At 53.2% G+C, this 15,638-nt stretch overlaps 5 protein-coding genes across 5 annotated transcripts; 3 read left to right on the plus strand and 2 right to left on the minus strand.

Moving 5' to 3' along the window:
* Positions 1 to 608: 608 nt before the first annotated feature.
* On the minus strand, positions 609 to 2,143 carry BKA58DRAFT_323136 (DHS-like NAD/FAD-binding domain-containing protein; the record flags this gene model as incomplete). Its single annotated transcript, XM_046167900.1, has 2 exons — positions 609 to 1,867; positions 1,921 to 2,143. 2 exons carry the CDS (start codon positions 2,141 to 2,143, stop codon positions 609 to 611), a joined length of 1,482 nt encoding a protein of 493 aa, XP_046021227.1.
* A 622-nt stretch (positions 2,144 to 2,765) lies between these two features.
* On the plus strand, positions 2,766 to 3,695 carry BKA58DRAFT_322864 (uncharacterized protein; the record flags this gene model as incomplete). The annotated part of the gene is made up of 2 exons (XM_046167882.1): positions 2,766 to 3,326; positions 3,387 to 3,695. 2 exons carry the CDS (start codon positions 2,766 to 2,768, stop codon positions 3,693 to 3,695), a joined length of 870 nt encoding a protein of 289 aa, XP_046021228.1.
* An 803-nt stretch (positions 3,696 to 4,498) lies between these two features.
* Positions 4,499 to 5,644, plus strand: BKA58DRAFT_323586 (ribonuclease P 40kDa subunit-domain-containing protein; the record flags this gene model as incomplete). Its single annotated transcript, XM_046167922.1, has 1 exon — positions 4,499 to 5,644. One exon carries the CDS (start codon positions 4,499 to 4,501, stop codon positions 5,642 to 5,644), a length of 1,146 nt encoding a protein of 381 aa, XP_046021229.1.
* Positions 5,645 to 9,832: 4,188 nt separating this feature from the next.
* On the minus strand, positions 9,833 to 11,544 carry BKA58DRAFT_39790 (uncharacterized protein). The gene is made up of 2 exons (XM_046171455.1): positions 10,971 to 11,544; positions 9,833 to 10,918 (listed from the first exon to the last, which is right to left on the minus strand). The coding sequence occupies exons 1-2, from the start codon at positions 11,389 to 11,391 to the stop codon at positions 10,092 to 10,094; spliced, it is 1,248 nt and encodes a 415-aa protein (XP_046021230.1). The 5' UTR covers positions 11,392 to 11,544; the 3' UTR covers positions 9,833 to 10,091.
* A 1,724-nt stretch (positions 11,545 to 13,268) lies between these two features.
* Positions 13,269 to 15,636, plus strand: BKA58DRAFT_39806 (multicopper oxidase-domain-containing protein). Its single transcript, XM_046171465.1, has 3 exons — positions 13,269 to 13,871; positions 13,921 to 15,302; positions 15,359 to 15,636. The coding sequence occupies exons 1-3, from the start codon at positions 13,644 to 13,646 to the stop codon at positions 15,543 to 15,545; spliced, it is 1,797 nt and encodes a 598-aa protein (XP_046021231.1). The 5' UTR covers positions 13,269 to 13,643; the 3' UTR covers positions 15,546 to 15,636.
* Positions 15,637 to 15,638: the final 2 nt, after the last annotated feature.

The following is a 15,638-nucleotide window of genomic DNA, read 5'->3' on the forward strand; positions in this document are numbered from 1 at the left end:
TGGCCAGCCATCCATGATCGACGAAGCTTTTCTGTCCCGAGTCTTACCTTCTGCTGTATCATCCTACTATCCACTGCTGATTTATTGAGTGAAAGAGGCAGGATATAGACCCTTTATCGTGTATTATACTGTGTTACTACTATTTCGTCGTGGGATCTGCTCCGGCATCGACTCCATTCATCTATTTGGAATCATCCTACTATCTGTGACCACTCTAATGTTGTACCGCGAAGTATCACATTGCGGAACTGTATTTGCGACTAAGTTGTCATTGAATTGAACAAATCGGGATTTCTGTGCAGGGGACTCTATATGCAAGTACGCGAAGGAAAAGATATAAACACAAGGAGACCGCGACTTATGCTTCCCCACTATATGTAGTTCGTCCATGGTATCTTCGATGCCTCCACTTCGTTCTTGTCCTGTCATATCCATACCACAAACGCCCTAAGCCTATGTGAAACTCCATATTGTGAATCTTGAGCCCATCCTACGGGGTCGCCATCCGTGCGGTCGAGTAACCGATATCCATATAAACACCCTTCCATGGTAAATACCCTTGCAACGCCATCGATATGTATGCTCAAACGCCATGCCGTCTGTCAAGCTCAAGGCTGCTCATTGATATGACCATTCGTCGTAGTCATAACAGGAACGTGAACCTTGACTGTAGAAATATGATCCACCTCATCCGTCAATTCCACCTCCGTCGTCTGCCCCTCGGGTATCATCTTGTGTTCCAGCGTCCACCCCGCTCTTCTTGCCAACTCCGCAACCACGACATCGCAGTCGCCAAGCAGGTTGATATCGAAATTGATGTGGTGGATGGGATCGCGCGAGATATAGATCTGCGGTACGTCGCGGGGGAGGAAATTCGGGATTTCGGATACGGGGGCAACTTTCATGGAGGTGCCCATGACGATGACGAGGTCGACCTTGTCTTTATCTACGTCTTTGAGGCGGTCGAAGAAATCGTTGGGCAGGGCTTCGCCGAAGAAGGTGATGTCGGGTTTCATAATGCCGGGCTGCGGGATGTCGAAGGCGCCGTCGGACTCAGAGTCTTCGTCGCTCGATCGCTTCTTGCGGGCGCCGTTGCCGTTGGAGGTTCGCTTGCGCTTCTTGCTGGGCTGCGCGGCGATTTCGTCTTTGCAGCGTTTGCACTCGGCGGGCTTTTGCGCGCGCACACAGCCGAAGATGTCTTCGCCGGGAACCTTGAACTTGCATTTCCGACATGTTGCCGTCGCCCATGAGCCGTGGCACTGGATGAGCTTCTCCTTGCGTATGCCCGCGTGTGCCTCCACATTGTCAATGTTTTGCGTGTAGTTGGTGAGCAGTTTCTCCTTGTCCTGCAGTAGCCGGATGAACTCGTGCGTGGGCGTCCACTTTTCAAGATCGGGTATGATGTCGCCGGCGAGCGCGTAGAAGGTGCGGGGGTTCTCGTCGAAGTTGTGGATGTCAAAGACCTCCTCGGGCTCGTCGTAGCCCATCTCGCGCAGCCGCGAGTAGAAACCCGTGTTCTTGGAGCGAAAGTCGGGTATGCCAAGACTTGTCGATATGCCGGCGCCCGTGATGACCATGATGTTCTTGCGCTCGCGGAGCAGTTTCGCAGCGTCGTCGATGGTCTTGTATTGGGCCAGCCGCGGCCGCTTGTTCAACTCGCGGTTGATGGCCAGTCCCAGCAGCTGGTAGAAGCTCTCGTCGGGCGCTTCTTCGAGAAACTTGGGTATCTTGACGCCAAAGGCAGTGCACAGCTTGCGCGCCGTCATCTTCTCGCTCGTGATGTTCTCCATGACGAATGCGCTCGCGCCAATCTCATGGAGTCGCTGGCGCAAGCGGCGTGCCTCGTCGGCGGTGCACGTGTCTACGCCTATGGGGTGTCAATGGTGGTGGGCGTGCAAGGCGCATACTGGCCAGACTCACCATCGTCCGAGTACTCAAAGGCTTCCACTTCATCTAGAATCTCCTCGTACAGGGAGGCCTGGTCCCACGCGCCGCCATCTTCCTCATCCTGATCGGGCGCAGGCGCGTCCTCGTTCCGGGGCTTGGTTGCGCCTCCCGCTCCGGGGTCAGCCTTGACCGTCGCAGACGGGGGCGGAGCGGGGTGCTGGGCGACGGCGGGTCCCTCGTCGGGATGGGCAGCCATGGTGTTGTCTCCCGCGCTTCTTGCTGTCGGCCAGTGTTACGAGCCTCAGACAAAGCGAAAGGTGGTCCGTCGGGTAAGTTGGAGATACATGACGCTAGGCGATAAGGGGCCGGGCGGAGATGGCCGCATCTGTTTGCTAGTCTGCTATCCTCTCGGACTACTTCGGTGCACATGCACCACGACTTGTCGTCTCCTTCTTCGCCAATCTCAGCATATATCAGTATGCAGTATCGAAAATATGTGCATGAGCTGCACACTGGTACACAGCTGCCCAGGATTCTCGACCAACAGACAAATCACAGCAGCTGCAATGCAGCTTTCTGCATATTTCTCCCCTCGTTGGTGGGAAACTCCGCTGTTCCGCATGCTTCTACTCGTCACTTTTTGACCTTCGTCCTGTATAAGGTTCACGGCCTGTTCTATAACCAAGGTGAAGAGTCTGCTCGTTTCAATTCTGTCGCTCTTTTTCCTGCTCTTCATGGCCTCCATCACTACCGTTGCCCCAGGGCTGGTCCCTTCTTCGCTTCCTGCCACTGGACGGTTGCTGGTTGACGGTCACGAGAATCTTGTACCACCACATACAGTTCTGGCCTCGCCTAAAATTCGTCACCGCGGGGCACTCATGTTACCCAATCCACTTCAACATAGCGACGCCACACCTACACCCTCCCGCCGCAGGCTGAGCAAGCTGGAAACACTGCCCGTCGAGATCGTTGACCAAATCCTGTCCTACCTCATCCACCCGCATTGCCGTTTGCCTGGCCTCACCGAGACTGAGAGCAGATACGATGTTTCAGAGACGCAGAAGCGGAGCATTAAGAACAAAGAAGACCTGACCCAAAGTGCAGACAGTCATCGCTGGGCTGCCGATATCTTCTCTCTCCATGTGCTTCCTCACCCTTTCAATGCCCTGTCGTGCACGTCCAGAAGATGCAACGAATTCGTTGAGGGCTACTGCTCGCATCTCGTTCGACAATGCAACATGTTCAATCTACCATTCGCCCAGTTGGACAGGTACGGTGCTGTCCATCCGGATATGAGCCATATCGTGTATCGAAGACTATGGTTGCAACACGCCCCACGGAGGTGCATCTATTGCTTTGCGGCATTAGACACCTATCCTTTTCCACTCGTCAAGCGTCTCATCACGGCTTGTGAAGGATGCTTCTACCGTCAGACCTTGGTGCGTTCATTCTATTGGCTCTTTCCATCTTTGGTTGCATAAGCTAACAAAGATCTATAGACAGTCGACGAAGTACAGATGCAATACCATATCTCCACAGCCACTGTTCTCGCCTCCCGCCGCATCAGAGGCAATCCCGGCTCAGTATGGGTCTTGCGCGTCGACGTGGAAGCGCTTGCCCTACAACTCTACCGTACTCGAGAGTTCCACAATGCCCGCAAGGAGCAATTCGGCAAACCGTGCTCCATCTGTGCCATCACCAGATTCAGACCGGAGCACCATATCGGCAAGCAGCGGCCAACCCAAAAGACATCTGTTCGCTTAATCGCGAAGAAGCGGCCTACGAGACGTTTGACGCGATCTTCATGAGTAAACGGCAGTCTCACTCGACCGCAACAACAATAAACGCATCCGCTGGAACCGAACCTCTCCTTACAAATACATGTCGCATATCCTTCTAGCACATCTCATGTACCGTACATCCAGATTGCTTTCGACCGTCTGGACCCCAAAATACACAAGGTGGTCGGTATACACCTTGTCCACCATTGCGTACATTGTAGATCTTTTCATCTACAAGTTTCCTATGAGGCCTGCCCAATGCATTCATGGCTCATGTATACCCGGGTTTACTTGTAAAAGACTATGATGTCAAAATTGCATACCATTTCGATACGGTTGTTCCTTAAGCTTCAAGTAGGCATCCTACTAGTTTACGCTTCGATTGCCGCTTTGAATACATTGGCGATTATGCCGTTGTGTAACATGACTACCTGGATCTCATCGTGATGCGTTTGTATCTGAACGACTACGTATGATGCGTGCTCAAGGGCAGGTGCCTTCAGCAGCGCATCCTGCGTTCATGGTCATGCCCGCAACTTATGGAGAACGAGTGTCTCCATACACATCAGCCGCAGAGGCCGGCTATTTAGATTGGAGATACATATTACAATCTAATTAGCCTTCAAAGTTTTGATGATAATATTGGCAAGACTACAAATCGTGGCTCACATGTCAACGCGCCATGCCATGCGTCATAGCACCGCGCAACGCGTCGCAGCCGAAACCCCACGCGACAAAAGTTCGGCCCGCATTCTTCGCGCAGCTCCAACACCACCAACTCTTACCTACACCAACTCCCACCTGCACCAACCCTTCTAGTCCTCCCCACGATGCTCGATATCCACCGCCCCTCCTCCGCACCCGACACGAAAATCTACTTCTCCCACAGCGTCCTCCCCACGTACATCGACCCGCAAAATGTGTCAACAAAAAAGAAGCCGTTCTCCGCCTTCGCCGCGCAAAAATACAGCCACACACTTGACCTCATCCTCCCCGAAGAAATGTACGAGCTTGTAAAGAACGAACTACATCGTGCTGACAGCCCCGCCCGCGCACAATACGCACGCGTCCACATGAAACTGTCCGAAATCCTGGAAGCCGAGTTTCTGGATACGTATGTCAAGCAGGGCAACATCATGATGCTGAGCGAGGGACGGCCGCTGTTGGACGATATATTCGAATTGCATAACGGTGTTTTGCGCATGGAGCTCACGCGACCGACGTACGAGCGCTGCGGACTACAAGGCGTGCCGATGGAAGACGGCGGGCGGAAACACCAGAAACAGCGCTGGGTCGTGGAATACAATCTCCGTGAGCCCAGTATGAAGCATGGGAAGAAAGGGTTTGGACGTCTAGAATGGGCGGCGAGGAATGTTTTGGATAGGAGTTTGACGTGGTTATTCTATAATGCGAGTCTGACGTCGAGGGAGGCGCTGGGCGAGGGACGGGAACTGATTGAGAAGCATGCGCCGAGGGTGTGTGAAATTCTACCTGAAGAGAGGAGGTTGAGTGGGGTGATGGTGCCCCGAGTGTCGATTGCTGGGCTTAAGGATGTTTATAATGAGGAAGAGGCGACGGGGTTACTGGAGTGGATTTACATGCTTCCATTGGGCTCTCCAAGGGTCGAGGCGGGCGATGACATAAACCCGCATTTGTCGCGCTACGAAGTGCCTGATCTGGGGAAGGGTACGGGCGAGAGAAATATGGTTGCGGTCAGGTGGAAGGGGTTTATGGGACCGGCGTTTATGCGCGAGGTTTTTCTTATGGCGAGGAAGGAAGGGTTTAAGAGGAGAGAGAAGAAGGTTAATGGGACGCAAGATATGTATACGGATGTGGATATGGAAGGAGGGGATGGGGTGGAGGATGAAGAGACAGACTGGTTCGCGATGAGTGCACAGGCTTTTGGGGGAAAGAATGCGTGGACGGTGATGCAGTTTGAAGGGCGAGAGACGCTGGTTTGGGAGATAGAGAGCTGAGTTGGGGTGGGGGATGCGATGAACGCAATGCTTTTGAATCAAGAAAGCTATTTCGCTTCGCATACGAAAGTTCTCATTTTGGTCAAGGGCACGAGTACTCATCCCGCATCGCCGTCCATGGGCCCTCAATCGGGAGAGCAGAGCCTCATTCCGAGTACCAACGCTTGGCCTGCATCCTTTAGGGATATCCATTCTCGCCCAGCAATTCCGGGTTCACACGTACCACGCCCTTTGCAACCATCACGCATTCCCTACACGATGGCAGTTCCGAGACCTGTTGGGCCCTGCAGTATGCGGATTCTCTTGGCTTCAAGGGACGGCTGATGCTACCTTTGGTGTGTGTGCTGTGTGTGGTGGGACACAGCGTTGCCGAAAACCATGCGGGGGTCCTGGTGTACGCCTGCGACAGCTTGTGTTCGTGAAAAGCGCAGGTACTGTGGTGGGGTGATGGGATTGAGGATCCAAGGTGTGTGTGGACCGTAGTAGTATGTCTAGATGGTTGTACGGGCTTCTACGAGGTTGAGAAGTGCATCTTAGATTATTGCATCACTGGACCGTTACTTGAGTCCATGAGTATAAGAAGAAATATTTACAGAATCTCAAGGCAATGTAGACTTCTAGGTTCGCTGATGTAGGTGGGTGTTCCATTCTTCCTTGAACGGGGTGCGAGCATACCCTCAACCCAACACAACCTATCGTCCTACCACGCTGCTATCCCGTCTTCGCAACCTTGCCCTCACCCTCCCACTTAACTCAAATATATCCCCCAAACATCCTCTCTCGGCATGTGATAGATACGCCACATACACCCTTTTACCCCTCCACACGCACACACCCACACCCACGATAGCTCACACACTACCCTAGCCGGCGTGGCTTCCACATGGCCGCCCACCTCCTAACTTCCACTTCCATTCCACGTCGCCATCTCCTATCGCGCGGGTAGCCGGTCTCGCAACAAACAAACTTTCCCTAGCCCGCTCCGTCGCACGTGGCTACGGCAATTTAGAGTTCGATACCATCAACGACGCCAAACGCTTGATTCGATAGTCAAGTCGCCCAACGGCGCAATTCTCGGCGCTACATGTAGTTTCGGAATCTTGAATCATGGGAATTTGCAACTAACTAATCAGTAACTGATCTTTCAGAGACGGTGCGGTTGAGGCTCAATGCTGCGTCGTTAGGGTCCAGGTCCGGGTCCGCAAGCCTTGCGGAGGCGCACGGGTGTGCAAGAGTCGCGGAATGTGTGCGGAGTAGTCACCGAAGCGCAGGCTCAGAATGGTGTTCTAGATGGAAATTTGGGAAGCGAATGCGACGGGAGATTGTCATGCTATCGCGGGTGTTAGCACGTGGATAGTCTTAGTTCTTCGGTGTACTTTGGGTCTATGGTTGAGATTGCGATGATGGCAGTTCTGCTATGGGGGTCTAGATTTGGGGGTTGAGCTTGGAGTTCGTGTGATCTGTGGGGGCGCTATGGGGTGATGGAAGTTCGGGAGGGGGGGATGGGTGGTGAGGTGCAGGTGCTAGAGTGTGCGAGATTCTATTAGAGTTGTGACTACGTGCATATGTTTAGTATGGACGGATCGATGATGGCGATGGTGGTACGGAGGTATGAGTAGGTTGAAGCACATGTGCAGGCGCAGAACTCGGTCGAGGTCAAGGGCGCCCCCGCTGTGCCTGGCTATCCGGGGCTCATTGAACTATCGTATTCTGCGGCTGTGAGCGATGTTGCTGAGCCTGCATATTCGTATCAGCATTGCCTTCATTTGAGGACGCCGGGTGGAGCAATAACTATTTGACACGAGAGCCCATTTTCCATTTCAAGAACGAAGAGGCAGCAGTCAGCGTGATACGACTTCGGGGCGATGGTACCGATCGTAAAGTATCGTTGTGGCTTGATGAAGCATTGCAAACCACGGGGGAAGAGTCGGTCAATGTCTTGGACTCAGTGCTGCCTAGACACTCACACTCGTCTTTCAAGAGATTGACGTGATCCGCTGGGTCAGGCCTTGTCGTGTCAGTGGGTAGACATGTAAGCATGCAGTCTGAGTGGCTGATGACTGAACTGGGGTCCAGTGCATGTCTCCACGAGTCAAGCGTGGGAAGCCTTGCTGCGGACCTCAGTCAGCACAGTACCTTGTCGCTATCGACTTCGCAGGTCTAGCAGTGCCAAGCTGGTGAATACGTTACTTCCACAGCCATGGTCAAGCGAAATCAATTACTGAACATACACATGCCGAAGTTTGCTGTCAGTCCCCCACCATGGATGCCTTGATAGTCAACTCCACATACCCACAAAAGCTTTGTCGACTCCACAACTCCACTACCATCGTCATTCGCATTACTCCCCCGATACAGTAAAGCTGATCAACACATCTTGCGAGCACCCGTACTTCACAGCAACTACAGGACTGAGCTTAGCAGACTCCACAGTATGTACCCGTCTTCTCCGACTCCACGTTCACCGGCTCGGAAACTTTCGGCCAGCGTCTTGGCTACCGCACTTGGCTTCGGGAGATATTTTTGACTTTTCGCAGATCCATCGCCGAACGAGAGACGTAGTTTAGGTGATTGAGTCCACTGCTTGAGCAGAAATTGGTTCGTTTCTGTTTTTTCGGTACCGACACGATAGAAGTTTGGTTGATGGACCCTTTGCCACGCGAAGCATACAAAAGCAACTCCCAGTACAAAAAGCTTGGTACAATGAGTAAGCCAGGCAGTTTGCCAGCCTGAAGTTCAAAAAGCACATTCAGCTGTTCCAGAACTAGAAAATGAAGGCGAAAATACGATGCGAGGCCACCCGTTGAACGCCTAGCTGTTCGCCTGAGCCTATCCAATGGGAACGCGACGCAGCAAATACCAAGGCGGTAGTTGGCTACCGTCCTCGTGTTAAGGTTCCAGTTGTCGTTCCGATCCGCACCGCTAGCAATGTGAGGCGTGCTAAAAATACGCCTTTAAGCTTGAAGTCGCAAAATCCACTGCTCCACCATCATACGATATGTGATCGCGAGCTTTGAGCGAGAATGTGGGCATTTCGTATACGGCGGAAACCTTGAAACTGACTACGGGGCGCATCAGTACTGACAACTCACTTGTCATCGGAGGTAAGCTGCTGCGCCCACATGTGAGGTTGCATGGGACGATAGGAGGGAAAGTGAACATGCTGTTGAGACCTGCAGGATCCATGCACGTGCAGGACCTTGTTTTCCGGTAGCGAAAGAAATAATGAAAAATAACCCGTCTGTTATGCTGCAGCCCCAAAGGAAAAGATTAAGCTTTTTTGGCTCTTCTCGGGGATAAACACGAGAAGATACCGTGACATCGCTGTCAGGCTTGACTCACGACACGAGGTTGTATAGCTGAAACCTTTCTTGGCCCTCTGGACGCCGCATCTCGCTGAGACATACGCTCGCTGGGCTTACGCTTGTCGCTCCGGAGGCCAGAATTATGTCATCGGTGAGGCTTACGCCACATCATCCGCCTTGGTCAGTCGCGGAAATGTGACTGTGCGACCTGCGATGAGGGCGGGAAGCAGGAACACGGCAATGCGCTGTCTCAGTCGATGAGCAGTCAGACGGCACGCACTTGCCGTGCATCTACCATCATCGCCATCTATCTGCCACAAACCGCCCTTTCTGTGCCGTCCATCTCTTCTTTGGGGCCAGGCTTCAAAATTCTCTTCTCGCTATCTGCTATGACACGCACACTAGTTCCAGGCGTTCGGACGTCGGAGAGGAGATCCATACCCTGGAGCGATCGAATTAGCGGGCGTATACCCCGCCGAGCCGTCAACGAGGTAGACCCACATGATTCGATGTTTTGCCACGATACGGCGTGAAATGGTGGACACGGCGACACGCTATGCAGCTAGAGGCTTGCACGACCCTTGTGTTCCCACCTCCGGGGCTATTGATGTGGCTTTATGCCGGGACTTTGGTTCGTGTCACGTCGAGAGAAGAGGCGTGCTTGCAGATGTATGGTATTGTGCTGGCCGCAGGTGAGAAAGCCACATGAACAGGGGTTTGCCTGTGCACGAGTCAGCGTGTTAGCGTGTTAGCGCTGGTTCTAGGGCGTAAAGGCGGTTGCCGTGGCGTAGTAAGTTTACTTGGACTTCTACTTTGCGTGCCGGACTTTATTGTTACTTGCATGGTAGGGAGCAAATCCGAGTGTACCGAGGTGAATACTGTGGTGTGACGTGTTAACAGCTCAAGAGACGCGGGTGAGATGACGATGCAAGGCGCTTGTGACTAAGCGGAGGCATCAGTGCTGTGACGATGTTCACACAAACATGGCAATCGCAAGAAGGTTCGAAATATTGATCGTGAAGAGCAGTCGTGAATTCGTCTATCTTGTGCCGTGCACAGTAATTAAATGTAATGCGCGCTCGAAGAACAGCAGAGTAGAAATCAAATAGTGAACGGCCCGAATCTAGCACCAACATAGTCCACTAGATCCACCAGAAATGTCCACCGTGCTTCTTGCAAGCACTTACTGACGAGGTAGGAAGTACCGTCGTTGTCGTAGTCCATACGTGACCGAAAGTAATGACCTCGGTCGTAGTAGTAAAGGCGAGCTTGAACTTGGTCTTAGTGGGAGTCGGTAGCGTGGTGGTCGAGGTGAGGAGCCCGGAAAGAACAGTGGGAGGAGGAAGCGTCTCTGTGGCGGACTCTGTGAGAAGAACACTCTCAGTTGTGGTAATAGCTGGTGCAGTCACAGTAGCAAGTACCGCGACCGGCGTCTCGTAGGTGACAGTCGTCGTGGGAGCATCAGGAGCGCGGCGTTCAATCTGTCCAGCCTTCTCCGCACGTCTCTGCTTTGCGGCCTCGACGCGGGCACGTGCCCATTCGTAGTCGACTTCGCGGTCGCCCTTGCGAACCCAGCGGTGGAACTTGGGGATTGTAGTAGGTGTCTCAATGGCCGCCGCGTGAACTTTGGTGGGCGAGTACTGGCAAGGCTTGTCGGGCTTGTCCACGTGGGCCGGGGTAGTGCACGTGGCTTCGACAGTCTTGGTGGTGACGCCAAAGTGCTTGGTCCAAGAGTGCTTGGTGCGAGTCATGGTCTTTGTAGATGTTGTAGTGACTGCCTTTGGCTTGATTGTCTTGACTTTCTTAGCAGTGCCGCTAGGCATGGTGACAGTCGAGAATGGTCCGGCAGTGACGACATCAGTCGAGGTGGTAGTGACAGTTTGAGTGATAGTAGGTGTCTCGGTCTTGGTGTCTGTAGTTGTTGCAGTGTACGTGCTGGTGACTTTCGTGCCGACAGTCAGGTAGAGATCTAGATTCGTTAGTAAATGGGTTGTTCGTTTGGTGAACACAAGAAGACATACCTCTTTGCCATGCGAAAGGTTGGCCATTCGAGCCGTCCTCGTTGGCTTCATTGTCTCCCAGAACCAGAAGTAGCCAGTGTCCTGAGCTCATTTGGTTCTTCTTGATGGGACAGTCTGCCACTTGATTCACGTCGTCAGGTGTCGTTGGAATTCTGTCACACAAGTATTCTTCCCCACTTGTTTCCTCCACGTCAGGCGCGACAAGCACAACGTCTGCCATGCCATCCGCGTTGCAACCTTTGAAGTATGTTACAGCAGAGAAGTCCTCGGTAGACTCTGAGTCGATGAAGTAGCTTCCTTCATCGATGAAGTCAACACCATAGGCGTAACAGATCCCACCGGAACTCCCAAAGGGGTCATCAGCGTTGACGAGCGTGATGGAGGCAGCAGCCACCGCGAGGAATATAGAACGAGAGTACATGATGATAGCAAGTCAAGCAAAGGACTGAAAGTACAGTTATGATGCGCTGGATGTGATATGCAGAGTCAGTGGGCCATGACCTCTTTTGTACCTGGTATGGTGATCAAGCCCAGCAGGTTCTTCACAAATACGGCTTATCTTTTGCGCACTGAGCTGTGCCCCGACCCCCGAGTAAGCCGACATGGATCGAAGATGCAATGAAAATAGTCATGGCAAGTGCTTGATCTAACAGTGTCAACACGGAAGCGAGCTTGTGACAGACTGGAACAGGTGGGCGGGGCGGGCGGTCAGCAATTCGTAAAGACAGTCAAGCGCAGTTCTGCGCCTCATCAGTACTTAGCCCTCGTAAGGCGTCGCATCGCTCTGCAGAAGGAAGAAAAGTGGTGCTTAGTGTAGGAGGCGAAGGCACCCATGTGTGCGGCCGCTATGGAAAGCCACTGGGATTAGTGCCTGTCCGTGCTGGGATTAGCGCCCATACCCCTGAACCGATCTTAGTGTTCACGTCACTTCACTCGGCCCCAACGTCCGCATATTCTTGCACCGTCTTGCAGCAAACCTGCCCGGTCAGTCGGTCGAACTTACTAATGATAGGCTGGCCAGTCGCTGATCAACCCGCGCTCCTGTTTCCAGCGCGTTTCCAGCAGCCGCGCATGCCGATCCGAGCGTTGGAATTCGCACTTCCTTCTCCCCGTTCGTGTCTATTCGCGGGCGCATGCCATTGTCCGAGATAGTCGCATCCAACGCTATAGTCACAAGCTTTCCTAGCAGCCGCCCTGTCGGCCGTTCATCTGGATGTCTGATCTGGATTTTGGTTGTCCAAGCCACCGAGTAAGTTCGCGGGTCGGAAGGTCATCCCTGGAACCGCATGCCGAGCTACATAGCATGCATGGGAAGCACATCATACTAACTTGCAGCCGGCGAATACTGGAAGTGCCATACCGACCATGCAGACCTCCTAAACGCCATGTAGCTTATGAAGATCCTGATAAGCCTGTGTATGTTGGAGTCGGTCTACGCCACAGCCCAAGGGGGTCTCAGTGTCGATATTGGACGTTCAACGTCAGCAAGCGACCGGAAGGGATACCGCTGTCTTGGATACCTCTGTCAGCCTGACTATAACCTCGGCTGAGGGTACCACCTCGAAGAACCAGTGGATTTGGGATTTGGCTGGTCCCTGCTCAATCATCGTATATGCCGTACGTGGTTATTCTGGTAACAGAGCTCAACATTTGATTCGAACCGTCTAGGTAAGCTTCCTCGGTACCGGATGGGACGGTCGTATTCCCGTCTTCCGATCGCGTGGGTCAGGCCACATGCTACACACGAGTAGCATACGTTCTCGATGCTTTTGTCACGTCGCAAACAGATTCTGCATCAGGCCTAAGGCACATCTTACACAACGTCAGTACCCACATCTGACCACTCAATGTGGGCTCTCGTCTCCGGTGAGCACAGAGTCTGTTCGAATAGCGGCCGTATTCTGTGGAGTACCCGATCTGTAATTCAATAGATCTTGCATCCGACAAGGGTCCAGCACCCTACGCGAGCTTCTAGGATCTTCCACCCAGGAAAACGCTCCAACACGAGTAGCTCGCTCATCACGCACCGTTTTGAGTAAGTTTGGGACTACCACTGACTTAGCGCCAATGTGGTTCGTCTGTACCGGAATCCCAATTAGGAGCTACATCCGTGCACCGTCTGAGATCTTGGCTTCATCGACTTCGCCTCGCTCCTACCCACTCGCCGACATGGACGTAATCGAGCCACTTCCATAGCTGGGCTTCAGCCCATCGGTCGCTGTATCTACCGAGGCAAGACATTTGCCTAATCGGCCCTCATCATCAGCTATCCACAGCCGGGATCGTCCAAGTCTTCCCCGTGTCATAGTACGAAGTGAGCATTTCTAGGGCGCCCTGGCGTCGATCTCACCACCTGGACCACGCGGGTCCAACTGACATGCAGCATTAAGCGAGAAAAAAGTCGGTGTCACGGTAAAGTAGGCGCTGGCTGACTTCGCCATAGGTATGGCCCAGGGCGAAGCTCAGATTTCCGCCACCATTTGATGACTTACACTTTGGGGGCGTCTTTCGGATGTGTCTCATATAAATGGCACCTGTGTTCTGGTCAGCCCCAGCCCTACATTGATTAACTTCAGGAACCATTCCACATTCATTGGCCTGGTCAGCATCTCTTCATATATACCGACCCGGTACCATTCTCTCTTCGCATTGATATATTGCATTCACACCACCATGTTGCTTCCTTCATTAGCCGCATGGCTTTCTTTTGGATCAGTTGCACTCGCTGGTCCACTACGCGCCGAACCGTTGTCCGATGACTTCCCATCGTTTGAGCAGATTGTCAAGAGGCAAGATGGTGCTTGCACCAACACAGCACGAACACGGAGCTGCTGGAGCAATGGCTACAGCATTGCCACTGACTTCGATGCCAAGTCTCCCCCGGACGGCACTGTCGTGACTGTACGTATGTCCAGGAATTTCTGCTCGAATAGTTGCTGACATTTGACAGTACAACTTCGAGATCTCCAATGTTACCAGGGCCAACCCCGATGGAAGTGGTACTTCCAAGGAGATGATGCTCATCAACGGCCAATATCCTGGACCACTCGTGCGAGCAAAGTGGGGTGACACAGTCATCATCAACGTCAAGAACAGCCTCGCTCACAACGGAACCGGTATCCACTGGCACGGTATTAGACAGCTGAACTCCTGCCAGGACGACGGCGTCCCAGGAATCACCGAATGCCCGATCGCTCCTGGAAGAACCCGCCAGTACAAGTTTAGGGCCACTCAGTTCGGCACAACATGGTACCACTCTCACTTCTCAGCCCAATATGGTGATGGTGTTGTCGGTACCATGATCATCGATGGGCCAGCTACTGCCAACTATGACGTCGACCTCGGTACTCTCCCCATCACTGACTGGTACTATGTACCCGCTTTTACATTGAACGAAGTCGCCCAGCACTCTCAGCGTGGACCCCCCTCGCCCGACAACATTCTCGTCAACGGCACCCACATCAACGCCGCAAACGACAACGGGCAGTACGCCAGGATCAACGTAGTAAAAGGAAAGAAGTACCGCATCCGCCTCATCAACACCGCGGTAGACAGCACCTTCAGCGTCTCCATGGACGGCCACCCTTTCACAGTCCTCACCTCCGACTTCGTGCCCATCAAGTCCTACGTCACCGACCAATTGACCCTGCAGATCGGTCAACGGTACGACGTAGTCATCACCGCCAACCAAACCGTAGACAACTACTGGTTCCGCGTCGTGACCGGCAGCTGTGGCAGCAACAAGATCGCCTCAGCCGGCAAACCCGTCGGCGCCATCCTGCACTACGACGGCGCATCCAGCACCGCAAACCCCACCTTCAAGTCCTCCGTCACAATGCGCACAGGCTGCGACGACGAGTCCTCCACGAACCTCATCCCCTTCGTCCCCAACACTGTCCCTACATCCGTAATGGGCGAAGTGCAAAACCACAAAATGAGCGTAGACTCCTTTGCCGACCCTGCGAAGAACAACCTTTTCCGGTGGTTAATCGACGGCACACCGCACATTGTCGACTGGAACAATCCTTCGCTTGAGACCGTACTAGGAGGCTCCCGCTCCATCGGTCCAAATGGAAATGTGTACACCATGGATAAAGAAGGTTGGTACATGTGGTACATCCAATCGACCTCCAAGATCGCCCTTCCCCACCCTATTCATCTCCACGGCCACGACTACTACATCGTCGGTCGCGGCGCAGGTACCTGGGATGGATCCACCAACGGTCTTAACTTCAACAATCCTACTCGTCGTGACACTGCTTTGTTGCCCGCCGGCGGCTACATGCTCATTGCTTTCCCCGCTGATAACCCCGGCATGTGGATTATGCATTGGTAAGTCCTGACTGTACGAAGTGCATGTGAGACATATACTGACTTTGTACCTCTAGTCACATTGCCTGGCATGCTAGCCAGGGACTCAGCCTTCAGTTTATGGAGCGCATGAGTGAGATCCAGGGCACGTTGGGCGATACGAGTGTGCTGAAGCAGGGGTGTGATGAGTGGGATTCTTATTGGGCGGAGGGGAGCGCGCCGGATGAGGATAGGCCGTATAACCAGACTGATTCTGGTATTTAAATGGGTTTTCTTTGGGGTTATGGGGTAATGTCTTGTTGCATGGCGTTTTCTGGTTGGGCTAGAGGGCTTCATAAGAGACTGGCTCCGCATCGG

This window comes from Alternaria rosae (assembly GCF_020736505.1).
Source record: "Alternaria rosae strain MPI-PUGE-AT-0040 chromosome Unknown BKA58scaffold_10, whole genome shotgun sequence".
In the NCBI taxonomy this organism is placed as follows: domain Eukaryota; kingdom Fungi; phylum Ascomycota; class Dothideomycetes; order Pleosporales; family Pleosporaceae; genus Alternaria; species Alternaria rosae.

Coding starts and splice junctions, on each gene's coding strand:
- BKA58DRAFT_39790 (XM_046171455.1), bottom strand. CDS start 11,391: ATGTACTCTCGTTCTATATTCCTCGCGGTGGCTGCTGCCTCCATCACG. Junction 10,919..10,970: donor ACCTTTCGCATGGCAAAGAG/GTATGTCTTCTT, acceptor TAACGAATCTAG/ATCTCTACCTGACTGTCGGC.
- BKA58DRAFT_39806 (XM_046171465.1), top strand. CDS start 13,644: ATGTTGCTTCCTTCATTAGCCGCATGGCTTTCTTTTGGATCAGTTGCA. Junction 13,872..13,920: donor CGGACGGCACTGTCGTGACT/GTACGTATGTCC, acceptor GACATTTGACAG/TACAACTTCGAGATCTCCAA. Junction 15,303..15,358: donor GGCATGTGGATTATGCATTG/GTAAGTCCTGAC, acceptor TTGTACCTCTAG/TCACATTGCCTGGCATGCTA.